Genomic DNA, 23,686 nt, shown 5'->3' with positions numbered 1-23,686 from the left:
TCTGACTGCAGGTCTGTCTGTATGCATGTATATTTGTGTGTATGAAATTATTGGACTCTGCCTCTTGTTTCATCCCTTCTCTCTCTCTCTCTCTCTCTCTCTCTCTCTCTCTCTCTCTCTCTCATGTATGTGTGTGTGTGTGTGAAAAAGAGAATTTTCTCTTTCCTTTTCTTTCTCACCAGCCCCAAGGAGTTCACAATTTTTCTGCTGGCCACAGACAGAGCCAGCCCCAGTAAAGTAAACTTTGTTCCCCCAGAAAACTTCTCTAATCTCTGGCTGCCTTTGGCAGCAGCCCCTGCAGGTATCTAGATCCACCCTGGTCAGCGGCTCTAAGAACTGACCCCTACAGCTGCCTGCCTCAGTTTACCCACCACGTGGATGCCAAAGCCAGCCATTGGCATGTTGGTAAGCTGAAGGCAGTTTTTAAATCCTCCTGTTTCTCTCTAAAGAGCTTTTCAAATGTGAAATACAAATTTTACAATCACAAAAATATTTCTGGGAGAAAAATAAGGAGAGACATGTTGGAATTTCAGAAAATGTTGGTGCCTTAGATGAAACCGTTCAACAGGTGTGAACTCAAGCCCGGAGAGGATCTTTTCCTTCCTTTATCTCACTAACAACTCAACTGGGGCAACTGAAATAAAGAATCTCTCTGCCTCTCCAATGATCACCTCCTCAATGTTTTAGTACACTATAATCATAACATGTTAACAATGATTGACAATTTTGTTATATGTCTTACATTGTAAAAATAACTTCATAATTAATGTTAAAGATAAATTCAGGTATAATTTTCCATGTTTTAAAATTGGGCATATACAGCAACTCTGTAGGTTAAACGGTCTTTGTGACCTAACCTGACACATTAACTTATAATTTAAATGCACAGTCATTATAGAGAAATCAACTGCAAAAAGCAAGCAGCCTTTAAGAAAGCACGCCTGCAATCCCAGCACTCCAGGGCCAGAGGCAGGTGGATCTCTGTGAGTTCCTCCGGATCTAGACAGCAAACTATGGCCAGCCCGAGGTACACAGTGAGAACCAGGTCTCAAAATGAAAGAAAAAAAGAAAGGAAAGAAGGAAGGAAGGAAGGAAGGAAGGAAGGAAGGAAGGAAGGAAGGAAGCAAGCAAGCAAGCAAGCAAGCAAGCAAGCTAGGAAGGAGAAAAAGAAAAAAAGAATCTAAAGCAGTCCCATTCTATGTGAAGGGTTCCAGATACAGAGAAAATAAAAAAAGAAAGAAAGAAAATAAAAAAGGAAGAAAGAAAAAAATCGGCTTCTGAATGTTAAAACTGCAAACCCAAACTGACCTCATTTAAAGTGATACTTGCATAGAAAAGAACTAAGTCCCGAGCCAGAGGCCTCACTTTCAGCAGCAGACAGATGTGTGCTTAGGTCTGGACCAATGACAGATAACTAGAGAAAAAAAATCTTTTTTTCCCTAGCAACTTAAACAATGTATTTGGTTTTTAAATTATTAATTTTTTCAAACAGGAAACTCTGAAAGAACAATTCTCATTATAGAGATAAAGTGTGGAAACCTTAACCTTCAATAACTGGTTCAAACATTCTTTCAAAGGGGCTGACGTCACAGGACTCACCCAGCAAGGGGTCCGTGAAATCCAGCTGTGCTGCAGAGCTGCAGGGTGTGGCATGGGACTCAAGCTTGGCCTGTGTCCACAGAGCAACTGTCTCCTGGAACTCATGGTGTATGCGTTCCATATTCACATACTCCATCCACAGATCCTAGGGGAGGACAAAAGCATTGAACATGAGCAGGGGAATCACACGCTCACACATACAGCTATGAACTTAACTCAGTGAGACACAGTTACAGTTGGGTGGTCACGAGGCTCCCAACATCAGTGTGAACTGAACTGCAAATGACCACAAACAATCTTAGCAGTAGTTACAAAACTTGCTGCCTATATACCTCACTAGAAAAAATTTTTGCTAAACAGGCCCACTATATGCGTATTAATGAGCTGTATTAATGTACTAGTTAAGTAGTATATTAATATACGCACTACTAGGCTACTATATTATATGCATTATAAGACACATAAAGAAAATAAATAATTGTTTAAAGTAAGATTTTAAAATAAATGCAGGGGCTACAGAGATTGCTCAGCAGTTTAGAATGTGTGCTGTTCATGCAGAGGATATAAGCTCAGCTCCTAGCACCCATGTCAGACAGCTCACAACAGCTGTGACTATAGTCTCTGCCTCAGTGGACAGCGAATACACGTATACATACCACCCCTCAGACATACACTTAAAAATAAATGTAAACTTAAAATAATTACAAAAATAAAATTAATGACTTCTGTGAAAGGAAAAGAGTCCTGGCGGTTTTAATGCATGCAGCACTGCAACTAAAGAGCCTCTTTGTCCTGNCGGTTTTAATGCATGCAGCACTGCAACTAAAGAGCCTCTTTGTCCTGGCGGTTTTAATGCATGCAGCACTGCAACTAAAGAGCCTCTTTGGCGATTTATGAAGGGCATGCTTGTAGACTGGGTTTTGGAATTTTTGCATGAAAGGTGAATTTGTGCACAGAGTACTCTCACATCTTCAAAGACCCGTGAGTCTGGCTGCGGCTACATGCTGCATTTGGTTTGGAAATGCATGAAAGAAGCAGTGCCATGCCTTAAGAACACGTTTGAACTGTCATTTTGTTTTGACGGGTAGATGTGGAGAGCTGCGGCGATCACGGCGAGTGAACATACTACAACAAAGGCAACCGAGCCCCCAACCTTTTCAATGCTGCTTTCGCTTATTCAATGGCATCGCAATTCTGCTTTGTCTCAAACACATTGTGAAGTGATAAAAAGACCGTGAAGGGGGTCAGTTATAGACTAAAAATAAAAAGTAAAAATAAAAAAGTAAAATTAAATCTCTAAAAAAATTTATTTTTAAATAAAGATACTGAAGCTAAACACAGCAGCTCATAGCTGTAATCTCAGCTCCAAGGAGGTTAAAGCGAGAGCATTGGCGGCAAGTTCACGGTTTCTGGGTTATATAGTGAGTGATGGCCACCTGAGCTACAGCACAAAACAATGAATGAATCCAGGAATGATATATTAATCTGGATTAAATTAAGCCACATTAAATTAATGTAAATTTATAAGAAATATGGGGGACAGAAATATATATTAAGCTACACCACAAAGTATGTTTTGCTGCTATGTAAATCAGCAGGACTTAGAGTGTGAGAACACTGTGGACAAACTGAGAAAGGCAACAAAAACAGACTAAGACTCATCACTAAAACAGACTCATCCGCCGCTCTCAGAATGTGGGGACTGAGTCACACTGTAAAAATAAACACAAACCAAGCCTTCAGATCGAGAGATGGCGTAGCTGTTCAGTGCACTCGCTGCTCTTACAGAGGACCTGGGTTTGGTTCCCAGCACCCACATGGCAGCTCTCAATCATCTGCTACTCCATAGCTGCACAGACTTGCATGCAGGAAAAACACTCACATACAAAAAGTAAACATCTTAATAAATAAATAAATGGCCTTGATGGTATTTATAAGACAACTGGAACTTACAGGTCCTAAGTCTGAATTAACAGCTGTCTAACTCAGCTCCTAGATGAGAAGACACTGGAGAGAGAGGGGCTTCTGTCCCGCTCCTCTGCCTCCTCCCAGGCTAGCTACAGAAACTCCAGGAAAACTCAAGACTAGATGTTAGGGCTGAAAAAAAAAAAAGCTGGGCAGTGGTGGTGCACGCCTTTAATCCCAGCACTTGGGAGGCAGAGGCAGGCGGATTTCTGAGTTCGAGGCCAGCCTGGTCTACAAAGTGAGTTCCAGGNGTGCACGCCTTTAATCCCAGCACTTGGGAGGCAGAGGCAGGCGGATTTCTGAGTTCGAGGCCAGCCTGGTCTACAAAGTGAGTTCCAGGACAGCCATACAGAGAAACCCTGCCTCAAAAACAAAACAAAACAAAGAAAATACCCAATTAAAAAAAAAAAGAAAAGAATTAAAAAAAATATCTAAGGCTTTTTCATAGTTGTACCTGCTGATTCTGCATCACTTTTGCTAGCCTGTGAACATCGTAATGCTTTGGTAAAGAAGGAATATAGGTATCTCCTTTCTGAAAATTTTCATCTTCCAGCCATAATGCATACACATTGAAGAGCCTAAAAGATAAAAACACAAGTACATAAAATGTGAAACGATATGCAGACAAATGGAGTTTCTTCTATTACTAAGAACCCTGGTACAAGCACGTGAGAGTGGAACAAGGCTTCCATGAAGAAGCGTGTCTAGCAGCCCCTGCCTCTCCTTAGAAACTGACAGTGAAGACCTCACACATCAGTCAAACAGATTTGGGACCTGCTTATGCAAAGATCTGAGTGTGGCTCCTAGAGCTGAGCTCAGAGCTTTGCAACCCTGTTCAAGCCTAACATGGCCAGCCTTCGTGCTTGGAAAATACCAAAAGCTAGTTTCTATCCAACTGCAAGCACTTGCCAGCGTAACACCAATGGCCACTCTTGTCTCAAGGAAACCATAAATAAAACTGTGGATCTATGTACCTTGCTCTCATTAAAAAGGAATATTTTTTAAAAGCTGGGCTTACAAACTGTCTTTATTTTTTTTTTTTTGGTATTTTTAAATATGTTTTAACAGTCTATTTCTGTTTTGCTTTTTCAAAGACTACAGCCAGCTATTAGCTAAGATCACTGGTATTCAAGGCATTGTTTGAGTAACAGCATAGAGAAATAGTTGGCAGACACAGACAACCAAAAGACAGCCTTCAGTAGCTCTGGTCAACAACATGGAAAATTACCTCCTTCATAATCAGTACACTGTGTCAAAGAAGAAAGATACAGAGAAGGTCCAATGTATATACATATATACATATACATATGGGTGTGTATGTGCACTTTTGTTTTCTCTTCTAGCTCCTGACTCAGGAAAATGGATGGGCACTTTCAAGGAATTGAAGGGAGGAAGAGGGAGTACCAAAGACCTAAAATATTCCAAGAGAAAACCTTCTAGTAAAACTGGTTTTAAAAAGAGTGTGATAGGGTAGGGATGAGAGAGCCCTTTAATCACTCAGGATACAGGCTGAGACAAACCCTGAGGGTCCAGGGTCAAAGCAAGCCTGAGACCTGAGTCTCTTCACTCACCGAGGTATCTTGCAATTGAGGATAATGTCTAACAGCCATATTTTATGTGGTCTTTCTCTAGGACAACCATTTGGACTAAGTTAAATTCACAGGCAGAAACTGTGCTAACCAAGCCTGCCTCCCTACAAAATCCCAAACTCGGAGGGCATGCAAATGTCCACCTGGATTAATAAGCCTCTGAATCTTGTTAAGGGTGTCAGGGTTACAGAGCCTTCCTTGGCCACCACTCTCTGTAGACAGCCACTTAGAAGGCTCCGGTGTTACACGCCTGCTATGACCAGTCTGCTTTGGCTTCCTTCTTTTTTCACACCGGGGAAAGGGAAGGGTGTCAGCCCTCGGCATCACTACTCAGACTCAAACACTCAACAAAGTCTCCAGGTCACTCAGTGTCAACACCACCTTCCTTCCAAGTAGAATCCGACAATCTGAGAGCACAGCTAAACTCTGTATGGAAGCCAGCAGCTCTAGCGGCTCTAGCGGCTCTAGCGCAGTGTCTGTGCACAACCAGCAGCAGGCAGCCCATCTTACCTCACTAGTTCCCTGTGCAGTTCTGGGGAAGTCAGGAAGCCAGGGGTGCCAGCCTGCCGCTCTGGTGTCCCTTCACTGCCCTCTGCTGGAACACGGAGGGCCTTGCTGGCAGCATAGTGGAAGTCAGCCACCTCCGTCAGGCGTCTCTTCATGTCTTTCAACAAATTAACGTGCGAGGGACTTTGAAAAAACCTTCTTCCAATACAACCATCCACAGGTAACCTTAAAAAATGTAAGCAGGACCTATAACCTTTGAGCAGAAAATGCTCTAAGAGGCATAACCCAGACGTCAATTAGCAAGTTGCCTTGTTATACCTCAGAGGTTGAGAAACCAAAGAGATGATGTAAACAGAGTTCCTCTCAACTGGCTCTGACTTCACAGTTCTAATTATACATAGTCAACCATGGTACAAAATTACCAAAAAGAAAATTCTAAAAATAAGCAGTATGTGTGTCTGTCTATCTGTCTGTCTGTGTGCAGGTGCATGCATGCCACGGCATTAGCATAGAGGCCCGAGGACAGCTTTCAGGTGCTGACTCGCACAGCTCATGGAACCATGCTGCCAGCCCGAGGACAGATGTTTATTACAGGAGACTGTTAGAGAGCGCACGCACTACAACAGTGTACTGTTGTGCTTGTTTATGGGTACCACTAGTTACTGCTGATTATCCCTAACTATGCCAAATGTATACGCTGAATTTTATCATATAAGGTATGTGTGTAGAGTTTAGTACCAACTGAGCTTCCAACATCCACAGGACATTGTGGAATATATCCCTAGAGAGAAAGGAAACTACCACTGGAAAGTGGCCTTGAAAATACCGAAACCCTACAAAGGCAGGACATCAGCACACATGGAGAATAAAGACAGCCTTTGTTTTTGAGGAATTTGAAATCTAACAGAAGATAGAGGTAACTAGAAGTCAGCATCTTTCGCTACGTTTCAAAGGAGTGAAGGAAAGGGGGTGGAGCTGGGAGTTAAGTAGGACCTGAAGAGCAGTGCTTGGTATCAGTGCACGGCTTGGTCAGGCGGGACCTTGCTCCTCAGCAGAACCATGCACAGCCCCAGGGCGACATGCATATATCATCACTCCTCACTGGCTCCCCTGAGTAGGCCCCAGAGAGGCCACATACGTAGCCTCAGTTTGGAGCAACTTCCCTCCCTAACACCTCCAGAGGGTCTCTGCTGAACCTTGCCCAATCCCGGGTGCTGTCCTTGACATATTAGGAACGGAGGAGGGTAAAAAGAAATTGCCACAAGATACCCCAAACTGCATTAAGATCAAGTCTAATATAACACAGAGAATCCTAGCTACATCAGAAGAGAATGACTACCTCACACTCCACAGCAGACAGATGGGAGTGAGCTGCCAGGAACTTACTACAGTACTGGGTACCATACCCATATTGTGGTCCTGGGCGATGAAGATACAGGAGGAAGAACTTCTGCCAAATGAGTGGCAGAAGAGGATGATCAGAAGGTGTGACCAGAGCCTGGTGGGCCCAGCGATAAATCAACAGCCGCTGCAGGGACGGGACGATGGGCAACTTCAGCTGGACCTGGGCTTTCTACAAGAGAGCAGAGCCTCAGCAACAGCGGACAAGTGCAGTCGGAATCACTTCGTTCTGCTTTTACTTCAGTAAGAAAAAGACACTAGGACATTTCCCAAGCCTACTACCCGACATTTTAGCCTTTGGCAGCAAGAGCGGGGCCTGCCTTTCTCTGTGAGGATATTTCAAACACCCAGAATCAAAATCTACGTGCAGAGTCATCCAAACGCACTGGAGACAGGGCTCAGTTGAAAGCACTTGCTTAAAGACTCTGGGTTCAATTCCCGTAGTAAATTAAGAGGTAGAGGCAGGAGGATCACAATTTCAAGGTCATCTTTAACTACATTGTAAATTAGAGGCTAGCCTGTGAATACCTGAGATCCTGTCTCAAACAAATGGAAAAAAAGTTCTAAATTCTCATGTCCATTTCCTTTGCATACAAGACACTATACTGCCTTCGGGTCATGACATGGACGTGGCATTCTTGAACCCACAGCAGTTACACCTGCACACGTTTGCAGTATTAGGTGCAACAACATACTATCATGGAGGGAAGAGAGGTTCCTAAGGCCCAGCCCTCCTTGTAGATGGAGGGGAGAAAAAGAAACTTGGGGTTTTTAGATTTTTTCCTCCCTTCAGTTGAATAGCCACTAGCGAGGTAAATACACCTAATTAAACTCACTGTGTCATGGGAGGAAAAGGAGAAGATGAAGAAGAAGCAGTGGGAAGTAGACGGGACCCGCAGGATAGAAAGAGGAGGAGGAGTAATGGGAAGGAATGTTATCATGTTACAATCTAGGCACACGTGAAATGTCATGATTAAGCCCTTATGGTCACTAGCATATGCTAGCAAACACTTAAATAAAATTTTAACTTCATAGAACAAAGCAGTCAAATGATAGAGAAACCAAAAGTAAACCTGTCAAATTTTACCAGTCTCGAAAATCTCGATTTTAATAGGGCTTCTAGGGAGTGAAGAATCCCCTGACAGGCTCTGAGACCTGAAAGCAAAGTCTCTCTGACGGCTCCTCAAGTCCATTGTTACATCAGAAGCCTCAGCCCAGCCTATTTCACAGACTGATCATCAGGAGTTTTTAAAAGAATTTCCTGGTTCCAGCCCAGGCTCAGAGGCTCAAAACCTCTTAAGCAAGCATCAGGAATCCAATTTGGAACAAGTTTTAACAAGGGGTTCCTGACACAACTGGGCCACAAGGGCAACAGCAACCCCTTCATTCAGACTAGGAGCATCCTCCTCCGTGACAGGGTGGGGACTCTGAGGAGCCAACTCACCCTTCAGTTATTCCAGGAGTAGAAGACAAAGAGGCGTTAACATCTACAGTGAATGGCTCAGCGAGGGTGTAAGCCACGCCCGCTACTCACAGGCAAAACTACTACAGTACCTTTAGAGCTTGGTCAGGGCTAAACGAATTTATAACCAATTCCCTTTCAACAACTCTTCGGAGCTGAGAGTCCTCTTCAAAGATGGATTCCATGTTCAACACAGTCCATGCAAACCAAACCTATAACACCAAACAAAGGGGACTAAAAGAAGTCACTCATTCCAATTGATAATATTTCCTGTTCACAAGTTTAAGTATTTGCTAGGAATGAGGGTATGGCTCAGTGATACAGCATTTGCCTAGCATGTGTAAGTCCCTGGATTTGATCCGTAGCACTGAAAAACACACACATGCATGCAGATCTCAAGCAACAGATATTGCGTTTCCTAAGTACTTAATATATGTCTATGTTCTTGTCACATGTATACAATTAAGATAAAACAAGAAAATGAAAAATGCTAAATTCTTCTACAGCAGTGATTCTCAACCTTCCTAATGCTGCACAGATGCACACAACTCATGTTGTGGTGATCCCCAGCCATAACATTATTTTCATTACTACTTTCTAACTGTAATTTTGTTACTGTTATGACTTGTAATATAAATATCTGTTTTTGATAGTCTTCGAAGACCTCTGTGAATGGGTTATTTAACCCCTCAAAGGAGTCACAACCCACAGTTTGAGAACCGCTGATCTAGGGGGAAAATGATGAGAACTGCACTTGGTAGTAGAGAGCTCGGCAGGAAAGTCGGCCCTTCAGAGTCTCAGTGAAGCACAAAAGCAGAAGTGGAGGATGGGCATCAGTCTAGGCAGCAGTGAGGAACTGCTGTCAGCTTAGTCCCAGGAGGACCAGCTAATAGACTGAAGGATGTTACTACTGGCTTAAGAGACAAAACAGACATGACCTTATGCAGTAATGGCAAAACTGCTGCTGCTGTCTCCTCTGCCATGAGCAAGGCCAAAGCACAGTGAGCACTGACTAAGGTCTGTTCTGAGTGCTATACATACAGGTTCCGTTATAATCATCTGACTATGAGGAAACTGAAGACAGAGCAGCAGCAGCCCAAGACACAGAGCTAGCAAATGGCAGAAGCAGTCTGAAGCCTGGGCCACCTACCCCTAACACCCACTCTTAACCTCTCTCCTCTCAGCCTCTCAGTAAGGATGGTAACAAAATTAAAATGTACAAGGATCACAAGTGGCCGGCTTCGTACCTGTGTGGACGTGGACAAGCCCTCCACGAAGGAAGGCGTGATGTTCCCTGCCACAATCCAGTTCACCAAGGAAGAGAGCAGACTCCGGTCACAGTGGTAACCCAAAGCATTCTACAGCAGGGAGAAGACGAGCAACAGAGTCTTACAGAGACTTTGACTCTACCCAAGGGTATTAGCAGTTACCTCTACACTTGAAGATTCCAGCAAACACAGATTTCATGGTGCTGATGAATTCAGTCTACTCAGAACTTTGTTCTGTGTGCATCAGAGAACTCATCTACGGTTTTATCATCCCCTAAGTGTTTTTGGTGTCAGGGTAACAGCAGCTCATAGAATGTCTTTGGTAGCACCCCTCCCTGTGACTGTGGAATAGTATGGAGGGCACTGCAGTGAGCGCTTCTTTAAAGTTTTGGTAGAATTCAGCAGTGACCCAGTCAGGAGCAAAGTAAGTGACATACATGTATGAAAATATTATCTTGAACACCATGACAGGTGTACACAGTAACTGAGAAAGGATGTTAAGAGTAAGGCTGTGGAAACCACTGTCAGCTGCAGTAGTCCCCAGGGGCACACAGGGACATGCACTGAGAGCTGCAGGCCCTCCAAGTGTGCTCTTCTATCAGACAGTGACTACTGAGTGAAGACAACGTTAACATGGAACTTGGTTTAAGAGGGAGGGGGCACAGAGTATTACCAGGAATTACGGATTTACAAGACCGTTTTAGCAGCTAGGACCTAGCCAATGGCTGAGACAAATTGTCTTACAGTTAGTTACCTTGTGCTGTTGGTAGAGCAATTTTTGCACACAATCTTCCTGCATCAGGTGAAACGCTGTCTTACACAAGTGGTCCATGAGGAAGAGAATGGGCTGTTCTCGGTACCATAGATGCTGGCTTATGAGAGCCTGGACCCAGAACTCCAACACAGCCACAGGACCTACTTCATCCGGCTGAGTGCTTACACATATGTGTGCCTAGGGAGAAGCAGCTCAGGTAATGTGAATGGTTAACACCCACCCTCCCTCCCACTGTTAAAGCACATTCAAAATGCTATCCACTCCCACGAAAGCCCAACTCTAACAGCCCTCCTGTACCAAGAGATCAGAATACCCACACCCTAAGAGATAACACCACACGTTCTGTGGGAGAACAAAAGTGTTTTGAGAGATCTGTGAGGCCCCCGACCTGGATCATGCTGCTGAGAAGCTTCACATTGTCTCCATGGACGGCTCCTGTCAGATGCTGGGCCACCCTGTGGGTAACCTGCTGTGTGACCCCCTGGGGAACACCGCTGTCCAATTGTAGGAAGAGGAGAAGGTTCGACAAAAACCTGCGGGAACACAAAGGGTCACACACGTTATCTAATCAGGCAGAAGCCACCAGCTCTGTATGGGCTTCTGTTTGCTTGCTTTGTTTTTCTCTTGCTGCTCTGAGACAGGGTCTCATGGACCCCAGCTAGCCTCTAACTTATATGTTGCTGAAACTGCCCTTGAACTCCAGACCTCCCAAAATGCTGGGACACAGACACGCGCCAACACAGCAGCCTTGGGGAGATGGGTAGAGGGTGTCTAGGGATGGATCTAGAGCCATGAGCATGCTAGGCAAGTGCTCTGACACTGAGCTATGTGCCAGAGTCATTTCATTACCAGCAGATAAGTACTTATGAGGAAACAGAAAAACATCACACTGATTCCATTTATAGAACACACTGCTATTTAGGGATTCTGATAAATTTTCAAGGATTTTAGAAGGATAAAATCTTCATATTTAATGTATGCTAAAAGAAATTAAACTTCTCTATAGCACTGTAATGAACAGATCCAAGTCATATAAATAGACAAGTTAAAGGGTGATGGAAGAAAATACCTTAAAATACCACTGTCCCCTCCATGTCTCGGGCTTCTAAGCAGAAATGTCTCCAAGTTCTATAGTTCCCAAGCTTCCCTAAGTGTGCAGGATGCTAATTTTAATCTTTAAACAGTATCCCTACCTCTTTCTACTAAGGTCAAATCTGCAGGAGTGTGGGAATGCATATGTAATTTAGCTACCTCAGCTAACACTGAGCAGCAGCAAATCTGAGAAATACTGGATCCAAAGCACTTGCTTAGATAAGAAAGCTGGCACTGCCCTTAGCCCTATGCACACACTGCCTACCATGTCTACTGGACCTCCCTCCCTCCCTTCTCGCGGCTCTCTGTGAAGCCCCAGATGACCAACCCCTGCCTCCTGGACAGGTCATCTCGTCCTCTTTCCCATTCCTCTCATCTGCCCACAGCCTGTAGGCGACATCAAACAGTATTGTGGCTGGGTACTGGCACACGGCTGCTGCATGTAAGGAGCACTAGCCCAAGGTTCACAAGCAACCACTGCTCTTCTCCACACTAACCGGCTTTCTGAGAAATTCTAACGTAAGTGAGGTAGGAAATGCCTATTATAACCAATAAAATTAGAATCAGTAATCTGACATCCTGCCTGCCTCATAAAGAATAAAAATAAGTTAAAATACACATACAAAAAAATAAAACTAAGCAAATAAATAAATAAAGACAACAAAACAAACAAAAAACATTACTGAGGGCTGGAGAGATGGCTCAACAGTTAAGAGCATGACTGCTCTTGCAGAGGACCCAAGTGTGGTCCCAGCCACATCAGACATCTTACACCCAGATCCAAGGGAGCTCTGATACCCTCTTCTGGCCTCTGCAAGTATGTGCCCACACTGTCACACAGACACACAAATTACATGAAATCAAAAATAAAAATAAGCCTTAAGAAAAAAGTAGTCAGTTAAATGGGGGGGGGGGAGCAGTAAAATAATAAAATACAAACTATGTTCAAATGGATTGGAAAATAATACTTGTACCCCTCTCTACAAACTGAGAGGAAAAAAACCACCACCACCAAGCAAGCAAACAAAATCCTGCTGGACACCATTGCCCCATTGCCTTCGAGTCGACTCTAGAAAGCAGACACCCATTCTCTGTCCTGTGCACTCGCTGGGGCACATCTCCCGCAGGATATACTCACTGCTCGTTCTTCAGAAGGTAGCACTGGTAAGGGTAGAACACAGGCAGGATCTTATCTAGGGCATGGACCACTGCTCTCAGATGCCGTGACTGGACCAGCACGCCCAGCAGTGGGATGCCTTCTGCACAGAACTTCTCAAGGCTGGAGAAGACAGAGGGGACCGTGAGCACTCAGCAGCCCATGCATCAAGTTACAGTCCTCCGATGAGATACAAGCTGGACTGCCTCAGTTCCCAGAACTTTCATGACTCACCCACACACAGACATTCTACACTCAGAACCTAGACATGCAGAGTTCCTAAAATCTCATCTATATTTTCATCAGTTAGATGAGAGTGTTGAAAGCAATGCGCCCAGGTCTACAAGATGTCCAGGAACAAGAGGAAGAGCAAAGCTGGCCCTGCTTAAGGATTCTAGACATCACAGCAGCAAAGGGAAGGTCGTGAAGTGAGCTCAGCCTGGCAGCCTAGACAGCAGTGTGTCAAATACATCTTCTTTTCCTTTGAGATCATTTATTACCAATATTACTGAATAACAATAAACAATAGTATTTTGTTTCTTTGGTTGGCTGTTTTTTGTTTTGTTTCAGTTTGTAGAGGTACATGTATTATTTTCTAATATATTTGAACCGTATTTTGTATTTTCTCATTTTACTGACTCTTTTTAGTTTATCTGACTTAAAAGATTTCTTTTTATTTTGAATTTGAAATGTAATCATTTGAATAAATATAGGGGGAAATAGAAGTTGACATATATAAAGATAAAACTTCTCATTCTTACAACTGCAAAATACTGTTGCAGAAGACTTGAGTAAATTAGGGGAAATATATTCAATAGGAATCTTATAGCATCATTTTCAAATAATACAGACAGCCAGGTGTGGTCACACAGGAGGCAGACACAGGTGGATTCCTATGAGTTCAAAGTCAGGCTGCTCTAAACAGAGTTCCAGGCAGCCAAGACTACACATAGTAAGAGTCTCCTAACAATCTAAACCAAAATAAGAATGAGCATGAAAGTCAAGAGCAAAAAAAAAAAAAACATTTCTTCTACGGTTACACTGGATGAGAACATAACACTGTATTTCCCCTGTTATATCAAACAGGAAAGATAAGTTAGATAAAGAAGAACTCAGACGAGGCTCTCATCAGAATGTTCCAAGAGCAGGCGCAGCGGAAGCAGTGGACTCTCCCCGCTTTCTTTATTCTGAACTTTCCTATACTGCTTTTACTCTAAGAAGAAAAAAAAAGTCTCCAAAAAATAAAAGTTAATAGTGCAAAGGCTACCATGTAAGGAGCATTTACAACAGTAACAATAAAAAACACAGAATTATATATACTTTATATGTATTTTAGAGTGTCTATAATTGGAACCTCTAAAAAGAAAAACAAAGTGTGGAACAGAATAAAGGCTGGGGTGGTTAAGAACTTGTATTTCTCTTCCAAAAAGACAGTTCCCAACAGCCATGGCCAGGCTGTAGCCCATGCTCCAGGGGATCCACACATGCTGGTCTACACAGTACCTACACACATGCTGGCCTACACATGCACCTACACACATGACAGCATTCATACTCATATACATAAATTTAAAATATAAAATATATTTTAAAACAATGTTTTAGCATGACATTTCTGGGTGACTTTCTGATTACTATTCCCTGTCTACTCGATGTAATACTTGTGTATAGCTGAAGTCTGTCTGTCTACTCTACTCTCAGCCCCAGCCCACAGGCTGCTTTAAATTACTTCTGTTCTACTCCGATTGTAGCTATGGAACCAATTCTAAAGGGAAACACTTACTGTCTCCTTCACTCGAATCAGTAATCATTATGTACTGAAAGAACCCAGTCCCAGAATGGGTACAGCATCCAGAGAAATCATGAAACCAGTTTGGGAAGCAAGCTAGCGTTAAAGAGTCAACAAGCCAGACACTGTTCTGAGTATGTATGTACTGAGTGTTGTGACTAACTTAAGCCTCATCAACCAGTCAATACGATCATTTCCATCTTAGAGGCAAGGAACTATTCTAGCACCTGAGCTCCTGGGTATAATGTGTTAGGCCTAAAGGTCTAAATAACCACACCTCCTTCTAGAATATTCTGCATCAACCACCCTCTCTTGCCTATTTTCTAATTTGTCCTCCCAGCTATCCATCAACTCTGTTCAACTTCAGTTAAGGGTACTTCCTCTCTTTCCTCCGCTCACGTCCTCCGGACCAGGGCCCTTCCTACGTCCCCTCTCTCTATCACATTCATCCACTGTCTACTTAACCTTAAGCTCTGTAGACACAAAGGACTGAAACAAGTCCCCACCTCGAGCTCCTACGAGGGAGATTTAGATGGGTTTAAGCTGCATATTTGTTTTGGCAAATGAACAGGAATGAATTTGGGTACTACTCTCTCTTTCTAAGCTCCCTTTATAAATTATTAAACAAGGCTCATTATTTGACCCTAATTAACCCCCAATGGGTTTAACGAAGGCCTCATGATTGGGATGTGAACAGATGAGAGTCTAGAACGCCTACCTACAAGTTACCCTGGAGGTTCACCAGACAGTACCTGTGGCCAATAGCTGTCACAGCTAAAGCAAGATAGCAGCCAATGGGCAAGCCTGATTTCACAGCCTTCAAGAGAGGGTGAAACATGGACGATTCTGTCATGTCTGGTACTGTGCTGCAGAAGGGAACGACTGGAAAGTTCTGTCTTCCAAAATCATTTTTGTGCAATTTTAACCTCAAGATCAAATTCCAGGCCCACTGGTTAAATGAGGTCTCAGGAGTCTCTCCATATCGAACAATACTGGCCAAATAGGAAACCTGAAACAATCGTTCATTTAAACAATGTTAATCACATACCCATCAGGCCAGTGACGGCATCTGCCCACTTCTGTCTGTGACTGATGACGCCTGGGAAGAGGACGTGTCACACACTGCCCTTCGACTGGCCTCCGCAGCACTGTAGTAGAGCAATGCCCCACTCACAGCCCCTCACCCCACTTACCTTTGCTTTGTGAACCTGATCCCAGCTGCTCAAGCAGAAGAACAGAAAGGCTGACGCTCAGCCCCACTGTGCTGTCTGCTCAACAAATCAAAGCTAGGGGCCCTGCTGATATCCTTCACCAATTTAGTGGCAATAAAAACTAGTATCATGCCACCAATAATCTAACTATCAATCTGCAGAATCTTCAAAACTGATACTCACTTCTCCTGAGTTGTACATGTAAGCTCCATTTATCTCTATAACTCACGCCAAATTCTGAAACACTGATGGTCACAAAAAGATTATTTTTGCCATGTGTTGTAGGGCAGGTCTTTAATCCCAGAACTTGGGAGGCAGAGCCAGGCAGATCTCTGTAATTTCGAGGCCAAACTGGTCTATATAAAGAGTTTCAGGCCAGCAAGGGCCAACAGCGAGACCATATCTCCAAAATAAAAAACAAAATTTTAAGAAAAATCTTTTAAAACTATAGAAATTAAATTTTGTATCTTGAACTGGCAGAAATAAAATCAAAACTATAAGTTCATCTTCCCAGGCAGTTTTTAAGTGAAAACTTGTATTCTCAGTAAAGACAAAGAGTTAATACCTGTTTCATACTTTCAGAAATAAGCCCAGTATAAGGTTTCTGTGCCAGGTATTTCTGATAAGCCTCGAGAACCAGTAAGGCCACTTCAGTGTGCAATGCTTGATCCAAATGAAGGGTACCCTATTGAAAAAAAAAAAAAAAAAAAACAAATAAACAAGTCCACAACTATACCATCCTGTAGTCAGTAGATAGTCCTTTCAACAACTACAAAGACGGAACAGTAAAACAGGACACTGCATTCAGAAGATACATGTTTCCAAACTCGTCCCTCCCTGAAGTGAAATTACAAAATGACAACAGGGGGAGGCCCTCAAATCTACAAAGCAAGTACACTGCACCAAGTCCCGTGTCAGCCTCAAACCCCAAACAAGCGCCTCTGACTGTAATTGCCCACCCCATCCTACAAGCTCCTTAAAGAACCTACATGATAGGCTAAGAGCATTGCCACCTATCAAAAATGTTTATTCTTAATCACACAGGATTACATCAAGTCTAAACTCCTGTCTGTTGTTTCATCGTCAATGATATACTCAAAAACATGCACAAATACTGCCTTTTAAGCCTACAATACTGCCTTTCAAGCCTACAATACTGCCTTTCCAGCCTACAATACTGCCTTTCCAGCCTGCCGCATTTCCAAATAGTCTTCTTTGTACTTTTCTTTTTTGTTTGTTTGTTTGCTTTTGTTTTGTTTTGGTGTTTTGTTTTTTGTTTTTTGATTTTTTTTTTTTTTTGAGACAGGGTTTCTCTGTGTAGCCCTGGCTGTCCTGGAACTCACTCTGTAGACCAGGCTGGCCTCGAACTCAGAAATCCACCTGCCTCTGCCTCCCAAGTGCTGGGATTGAAGGCATTTGCCACCACTGCCCAGCTTTTCACTTTTCAAAACCTCCGTTCCCTGGCCCTTTCAGAGGCTGACCCATGACTCTAACAAAGGAGGGAGGAGACAAGCAGGGGGCTCTGCATGCAGACATCTGGGAAATGGAAAGCAAAGGTGTTCCATTTGCAGACTGGAGAATGTAAAGTTGGAAAAATGCCCCTGTGGCTCTCACTCTTCACTGAGAGAAGGCCTAGAGGAACCCCACCCAGTAAGGTGGTTTGATTATGCTTGGCCCAAGGAGTGGCACTATTAGGAGGTGTGGCCTTCCTGGGCATATGTGTGGCCTTGTTGGAGGAAGTGTGTCACTGTAGGCTTTAAGGTTCTATGCTTAAGCTCCACCCAAAACACAGGAGAGGACCCTCCTCCTGGCTCTCGGCAGAAGACATTCTCCTTCTGGCTGCCTTCAGATCAAGTCAGCCTACACAATGCCATGCTTCCCACCACGAAGATATTGTCTAAACCTCTGAAACTGTAAGACAAACCCAATTAAATGTTTGCCTTTATAAGAGTTGCCTTGGTCAACAATGGAAACCCTAGGACACCCAGGAAGCAGAAACACCCCATGATGGGCTCTCTGGAATTAGTCTCCCCACCTGTACAACACCATCCCATGAGTGCAAACCATACAACACAGTGCAAACATTAAATGATTTGCTCAAAACCAAAGCTGCCGCACAGTTGTAGAGAGCTAATTTCGCCCCTTGTCCCTGCCAAACGTTTGTATTCTCATTACTAAGACCCGGGTAAAGAGGCAGGAAACTGTAACAGTCAAAATCACTAGCATGTCTCTTAGGAGACTTGACATACAGCAAGCCCTTAGTAATAACTATTAATGCATCTCAACTGAGGAATTCACTTCAGCAGTTTCTCTAGCTTGTTGCAATAACTCTATGAGAAGCCCTACTAATATTAATCTACAGATGGGCAATTAATGCCCAGAGTTCAGGAAACTTGTTAAGAGTCACCCTGTCAGGAGGTCGCAGAGCTGAGATCAGAGCAAAGTCAAACTTGTAATTAAGGCCCACTGTAGAGAACAACTCTGGCAATGGCATTCAGGACTCACTGCAGAAGGGGCAGCAGAAACAATCAGGAGGAAATGAAGTAACTAGGCAGAGATAAGACCAAACCCTCAAACGGTCTAAGATCAAGGGAAGATTTGTGTTTGAATTCGCTCTCTTCCTCCCTCTCTCCCCACCCCCCTCTGACTGTGTGTGCACATGTGAAGGCCACTTGTCAGCAAGTTCCATGGTGGATCAGCCTGTGTCCACCTCTCCAAAGCTGAGCTTACGGGACGGGCACTCAGTATTCACGCGGTTACTAGGGATGGAACTTGGGTTCTCATGTTTATGCAGCAAGTACTTTACCAACTGAGTCAACTCCTAGGCAACACAAGGTTTCTTTTCTTTTTTTTTTTTTTTGGTTTTTTGAGACAGGGTTTCTCTGTATAGCTCTGGCTGTCCTGGAACTCACTCTGTAGACCAGGCTGGCCTCGAACTCAGAAATCCACCTGCCTCTGCCTCCCGAGTGCTGGGATTAAAGGCGTGTGCCACCACGCCCGGCACAAGGTTTCTTAATGTAGAATACATTCATTAGCAGCCATCACTGGAAAGAGAGGCCCATTGGTTGTGCAAACTTTATATGCCCCAGTACAGGGGAACACCAGGGCCAAAAAGTGGGAGTGGGTGGGTAGGGGAGNGGGGGGGGGGGTATGGGGGACTTTTGGGATAGCACTGGAAATGTAAATGAGGAAAATACCTAATAAAAATGTTAAAAAAGAAAAAAAAGAAACTTAAAAAAAAAAAAAGGAGGATATTCATGACACAAAACAGAATTAAAGAAAAGATACTTTGTGGGATATAGCTAAGTGGGAGAGTGTCTTCCAGACATGTACAAAGCTCTAGGCACAATCCCCAGAGGGGAGAGAGAGGAAGAGGAGGGGAGTCTAAACTCTCATACAGCTGAAAGAATCTGCTGGCCTCACAGTGGCCCAGAGATGTCACTGCTTAAGGAAATCCTTTCCTGAAACTGACACATGTAAAGTCTCCTACTTCTCGGAAACAGCATACCTGTTCAGTAAATCCCCAATTCAATCCTTCGAGGATCACACAGGCCAACTTGTTCTTCACTGCTGTCAGATTATAATTCAATAACCAGTCCCGAATCACAGCTATCTCTGGGGCAGAAGGTCGCCAAAGATACAAAGGCAGTTCTTTAAACAAGTATAAAGAAACCTTTTTAAAAAGAAAACAGTAATAATTAAATTTAAGACAAGAACATTATTAAACTCTTGCAAAATTTCCTTGGAAAAGATGTGGAGGTAAATTTGATTTTGAGACAAGTAAAATTATAATTATGGACAAACAAATAAAATTAAATGCATTTTTAAGCTAATGATATACCTAGAACACAGTTTTTTTAGTATGTAAATTGTTACGTTTCTATCCAGGTAAACTATCATACCAAAACACAAATTTAAAGTGATGATAAATCTGAAAAAGTCACTGATTTTTTTTTTCTTCTATACAATGAAAGCAATCTGGTGTTGAGACAGCTAATAGGTCAGTGTGAGGGCAGATGAGACAAAACCAAAAGTTGATAACTTCCGAAACTGGATGCTAGGTTCACTGTGTAATTCTATTTATCAGAGTGTGTATGCACATGTGCCTGTGTGTACGTGTGTACGTGTGTGTGTGTGTGTGTGTGTGTCCGAGTCCTAAGTGTGGACAAGCACAGGCTTGGTGTGGGTGCACATGGGGATCCTAGGACAGTTTTGTGGAACCGGCTAAGCCACCTTGACAGTCCTCTACTTGACATATATTTCAAATATTCTAATTAAAATGGGTTTTAAAACCTGTTAGTAAAAAAAAAAAAGTCTACAATACTACTTTTAAATTACCTGTATGTACAAATTAAGAAAATGCAGGTTGACAATCATAAAATTCCCTTTAAGAGAGTGATCAGGAGAATAACTAACTTTACAATGTCATTTTTGTTTTATGGGTTTTTTTGAGGCAAGGTCTTACTCAATAGCCCAGAGTGGTGTGTAACATGTCTATGTAGCCTAGACTAACGTGGAACTCCCTGTGATTCTCCTGTCTCAGCCTCCAAAGTACTAAGAATCCAGGCAAGAGTCACTGTGTTAACTGATCCTTTTATAATGTCTTAAACAGGGCTCTTCAATTAAAAGACAGTGCAAGTAATATATGAAGTTCTTATTGGTATGATGCCAGTCTTGATTTTCAGCTTAACTACAGCTGAATCAACTAAAACTGGTGCATCTGTGAGGCACAACCGTGAGGGATTTTCTTGACTGGCCCATTTGTGCTGGGAAGACCCACCCTATATTTGGGCCATACCTTCTGTGGCAGTGCACATAATAAGACATGGAAGAAGAAAACTTTTACATGTTGCCTGCCTGCCTACGCTGTCACTAGCAAGTTCATCCATCCTGCTGCCGAGGCGTTCCTGTACTGCTACTAGAACCTACTTCTTTGGATCCAGAGCCTCTCTAGGAATCCCCCGGAACTCCAGCATCAGACATCCTGCCTCATGGATTAAGCAACTGCCAGATTCTTGGCCCGTCCAATGGGAGACAGCCTCCTGTAACTACCCAGACCACAACTGGTACTGTACTCTAATAATAAGCCTCCTTTATATCTGTGACTGTACTCTAATAAGCCTCCTTTATATCTGTATCCATAGTCAACCTATCAGGCCTGCTCCCAGAGAACCCTGGCTAGTACAATCTGAGTGTGGTGCGCCTGTTAATCTGTGACAAGTGACACTACAAAGTTGACAGTGTCTCCTTTAATCTCTAGAAGATTAAAGGCATGCACCATGATGCTCAGCTACTTCAGGACTCCTTTAAAATGCCAAATAGTCAGCACTCTTACCATTCCGACCTGGTCAATGGTCTCCTGCACTCTGTCCAAAAGGACAGAGATAATCTCAGGGTGAACAGCTGCAATGGCTCCCAAAAGCTCTCGACCAACCTTTGAGAAAGTCTCTCTAGTAGACAGTGTGACATAAGATACCTAAATGAGAGGTAAAGAAAGAAATGATAGTTTTAATACTAGTTAACAATTAAAGCACATTTCCATAGACTTTGCTCCACAAAACATAATCTCACACTGAGCCTCAGAAACTTGTCAGAACTTGTGATCGCAAACTATGCACCTTGAGGCTAGAAGGTGTTAGAGAAGGAACAGGGAAATGGCAACTATTTACAGCCTGAGTTCAAGTGCTGGATTCACAAACTAAATCCCAGCAGAGCCTGGTGCGCATGGGCCTGAGGCCACAAACACTAGGGGAATCCCTTGAGTCCATTAGTTGGTGACCAGCTTGGGCAACACAGTAAAGTCTCATCTCAAAAAGACCATTGGTGGTGAAACAAATGACACTCTGGCGGAAGCCACGCTGTGGCCTCTGGGGACAGCGAGTGCTTTGCAGATGGAACTCTGTGTGGCAAGACCCTTGGCAGATTCCTACCGGGCAAGGACCTATAGACAGGACGCTGCTGCAGCCCCTGTAGGATCTTAAGGAGCACCTGAGCTTCAAGTCCTCCGGGCTCTTCACTGTTTATCCTTATGGCAATAGTTAGTTTCACTTTGTCAGTTGTGACTACGGCCTGGTGAATTGAGAACGGGTCTTTGATAATTTCCTGAAAGCGTCTGCAGAGAATGAAGCCCTCTTTGCAGCTTACCATAGGAACCGCTCTCAGGCTGTCCCTGGCGGCCTCTGCACCTGAGTAACCAGGAGGAAGTCACTAAGATCAATGATTTCCTGCTTAACTGTTTTAAAGTGAGAACTATGTTCTAAGAGCTTAGATGATGATGTTAAGGACTTATGGAACATTCAAGGAAAAAATACAGGGCACAAAAGGTCAGATATCCTTCCAGTGGGGGGAAAAAATTGACAAAGGAATCTAAATCTCCCAGTCCCCTTGAAGGCAAAAGTACAAGCAGAAGATGCCAAGAAGAGAAACTTGGTCCCAACAGTCAGTATCTAACTGGGCCACCCTGTCTGGCCACAGTGGGAGAGGATGTGCTAGCTCCAATGTGCCTGGATGGGGGGATACCGAGAGGGTCCTCCACTCACTCAGAGGAGAAGAGGGAAGAGTTAGGAAAGGGACTGTGTGAGGGGGGACCAGGAGGTGAGGGCAGCAATCAGGATATAAACTGAATTAATTAATTAACTAATTAATTAATTGGGGAAAAAAGAATCAAGTTTCAATTATTGCCTTTCTAAGAATGTATGAAGACTCGGATCATACTGCTGTCCCCACAAAAGTGATATGTGGGCCATAGAAATTAGAGTCACACCCAAAACTATTTATTCTAGGTATGGTATCATATCTTCTGCTGATTATCAAATATAAAAGCATCATACTGTTAAAGACTAACCATAGAGGAAAAAAAAATGGGTAATGTTGATGATCTTGGAGAGTGATTAAAGACACAACTCAAAACCGCTCACGCTTGAGTGCTGTGGAACTTGAATAAATAATGGAAGACGGCTCGAGCTATTTAGAGCTTAAATATCAACATGTGGTTACTGTCTTCATTTTCACCAACACCACACCTCCATCCTCAGCCCAGAACTCCCCTGGAGCTGGACTCTGGCAAGTACCAAAATTTATTAATGTGAGAAAAATCACTAAAATTATTTTTAAATATAATTCATAGAAATACATAATCTCTCCTACAAAATCAAAACCTAGGAGTTTCTAAAATCTTGGCATATAGGACTGTCTTCCAAGCCAAACAAACACAGACCTCAGAAGTTCATTATGCCCGTTTACAAATGAGCATCAGAGCTAGGCTTGTTCACGGCTGACTCGCTCAGAGGAGGGAGAAGAGGGGTGTACAGGCCCGGCTGAGTGTGCAGCCTTGCCCTAACTGCACACCACCGCAGGCTTCTGGGAGCCAGGGGAGGTGAGATCCCTGCAACCTTCGCATTTCTCCTCTCTTAGAGAAGGAGCAGAGAAAAACTACAGAACGAAAGGATTTCCCCTACACAGCTGGTCACTGTGTAGACCAAGAAGATAAAGGCAGACTGGCAAGTTACCTTTTCTGTTTAAGATGGGACTCTAATAGAGAGCTAAACCAAAACTTCTTTCCCAAGTTCAATGTTCCATGTTCTCACTTTGAGTGACTTGGAGGCCATCTCTCCATGTCACCGGCAGGAACACTGAAATGGCATTAGCTGTGTGGCTATAGCAGACACAATATGAGCTCTATGTCCAACTGTGCTAAACTGTTCATTCCTTACCAAAAGTTGACATCGAATGTCAAGAGAGAAGAATGGGAAAAAGAATTATAAATCTGTATGATTTTCTTTCAACAAATGGTGCTGGCACAACTGGTTGTTAACATGTAGAAGAATGCGAATCGATCCATTCCTATCTCCTTGTACTAAGGTCAAGTCTAAG

The 23,686-nt window shown here is 43.3% G+C and overlaps 1 protein-coding gene across 1 annotated transcript in view; it reads right to left on the bottom strand.

Moving 5' to 3' along the window:
- Nucleotides 1-23,686, bottom strand: part of Epg5 (ectopic P-granules autophagy protein 5 homolog) — an 89,745-nt gene that overhangs the window by 38,825 nt on the left and 27,234 nt on the right. The window contains exons 12-25 of the mRNA XM_021150325.2: nucleotides 21,803-21,999; nucleotides 21,150-21,290; nucleotides 19,323-19,487; nucleotides 16,380-16,499; nucleotides 15,356-15,612; nucleotides 12,797-12,937; nucleotides 10,955-11,099; nucleotides 10,546-10,743; nucleotides 9,771-9,881; nucleotides 8,616-8,735; nucleotides 7,067-7,233; nucleotides 5,664-5,885; nucleotides 4,019-4,142; nucleotides 1,600-1,744 (exon numbers count right to left, since the gene is read on the bottom strand). Of these exons, the coding sequence (XP_021005984.1) occupies nucleotides 1,600-1,744; nucleotides 4,019-4,142; nucleotides 5,664-5,885; nucleotides 7,067-7,233; nucleotides 8,616-8,735; nucleotides 9,771-9,881; nucleotides 10,546-10,743; nucleotides 10,955-11,099; nucleotides 12,797-12,937; nucleotides 15,356-15,612; nucleotides 16,380-16,499; nucleotides 19,323-19,487; nucleotides 21,150-21,290; nucleotides 21,803-21,999 (2,253 nt within the window). The remainder of the gene's footprint in view (nucleotides 1-1,599; nucleotides 1,745-4,018; nucleotides 4,143-5,663; nucleotides 5,886-7,066; nucleotides 7,234-8,615; nucleotides 8,736-9,770; nucleotides 9,882-10,545; nucleotides 10,744-10,954; nucleotides 11,100-12,796; nucleotides 12,938-15,355; nucleotides 15,613-16,379; nucleotides 16,500-19,322; nucleotides 19,488-21,149; nucleotides 21,291-21,802; nucleotides 22,000-23,686) is intronic.

This window comes from Mus caroli, chromosome 18 (assembly GCF_900094665.2).
Source record: "Mus caroli chromosome 18, CAROLI_EIJ_v1.1, whole genome shotgun sequence".
NCBI classification, from domain to species: domain Eukaryota; kingdom Metazoa; phylum Chordata; class Mammalia; order Rodentia; family Muridae; genus Mus; species Mus caroli.
This window is presented reverse-complemented; position numbering and strand designations above follow the sequence as displayed.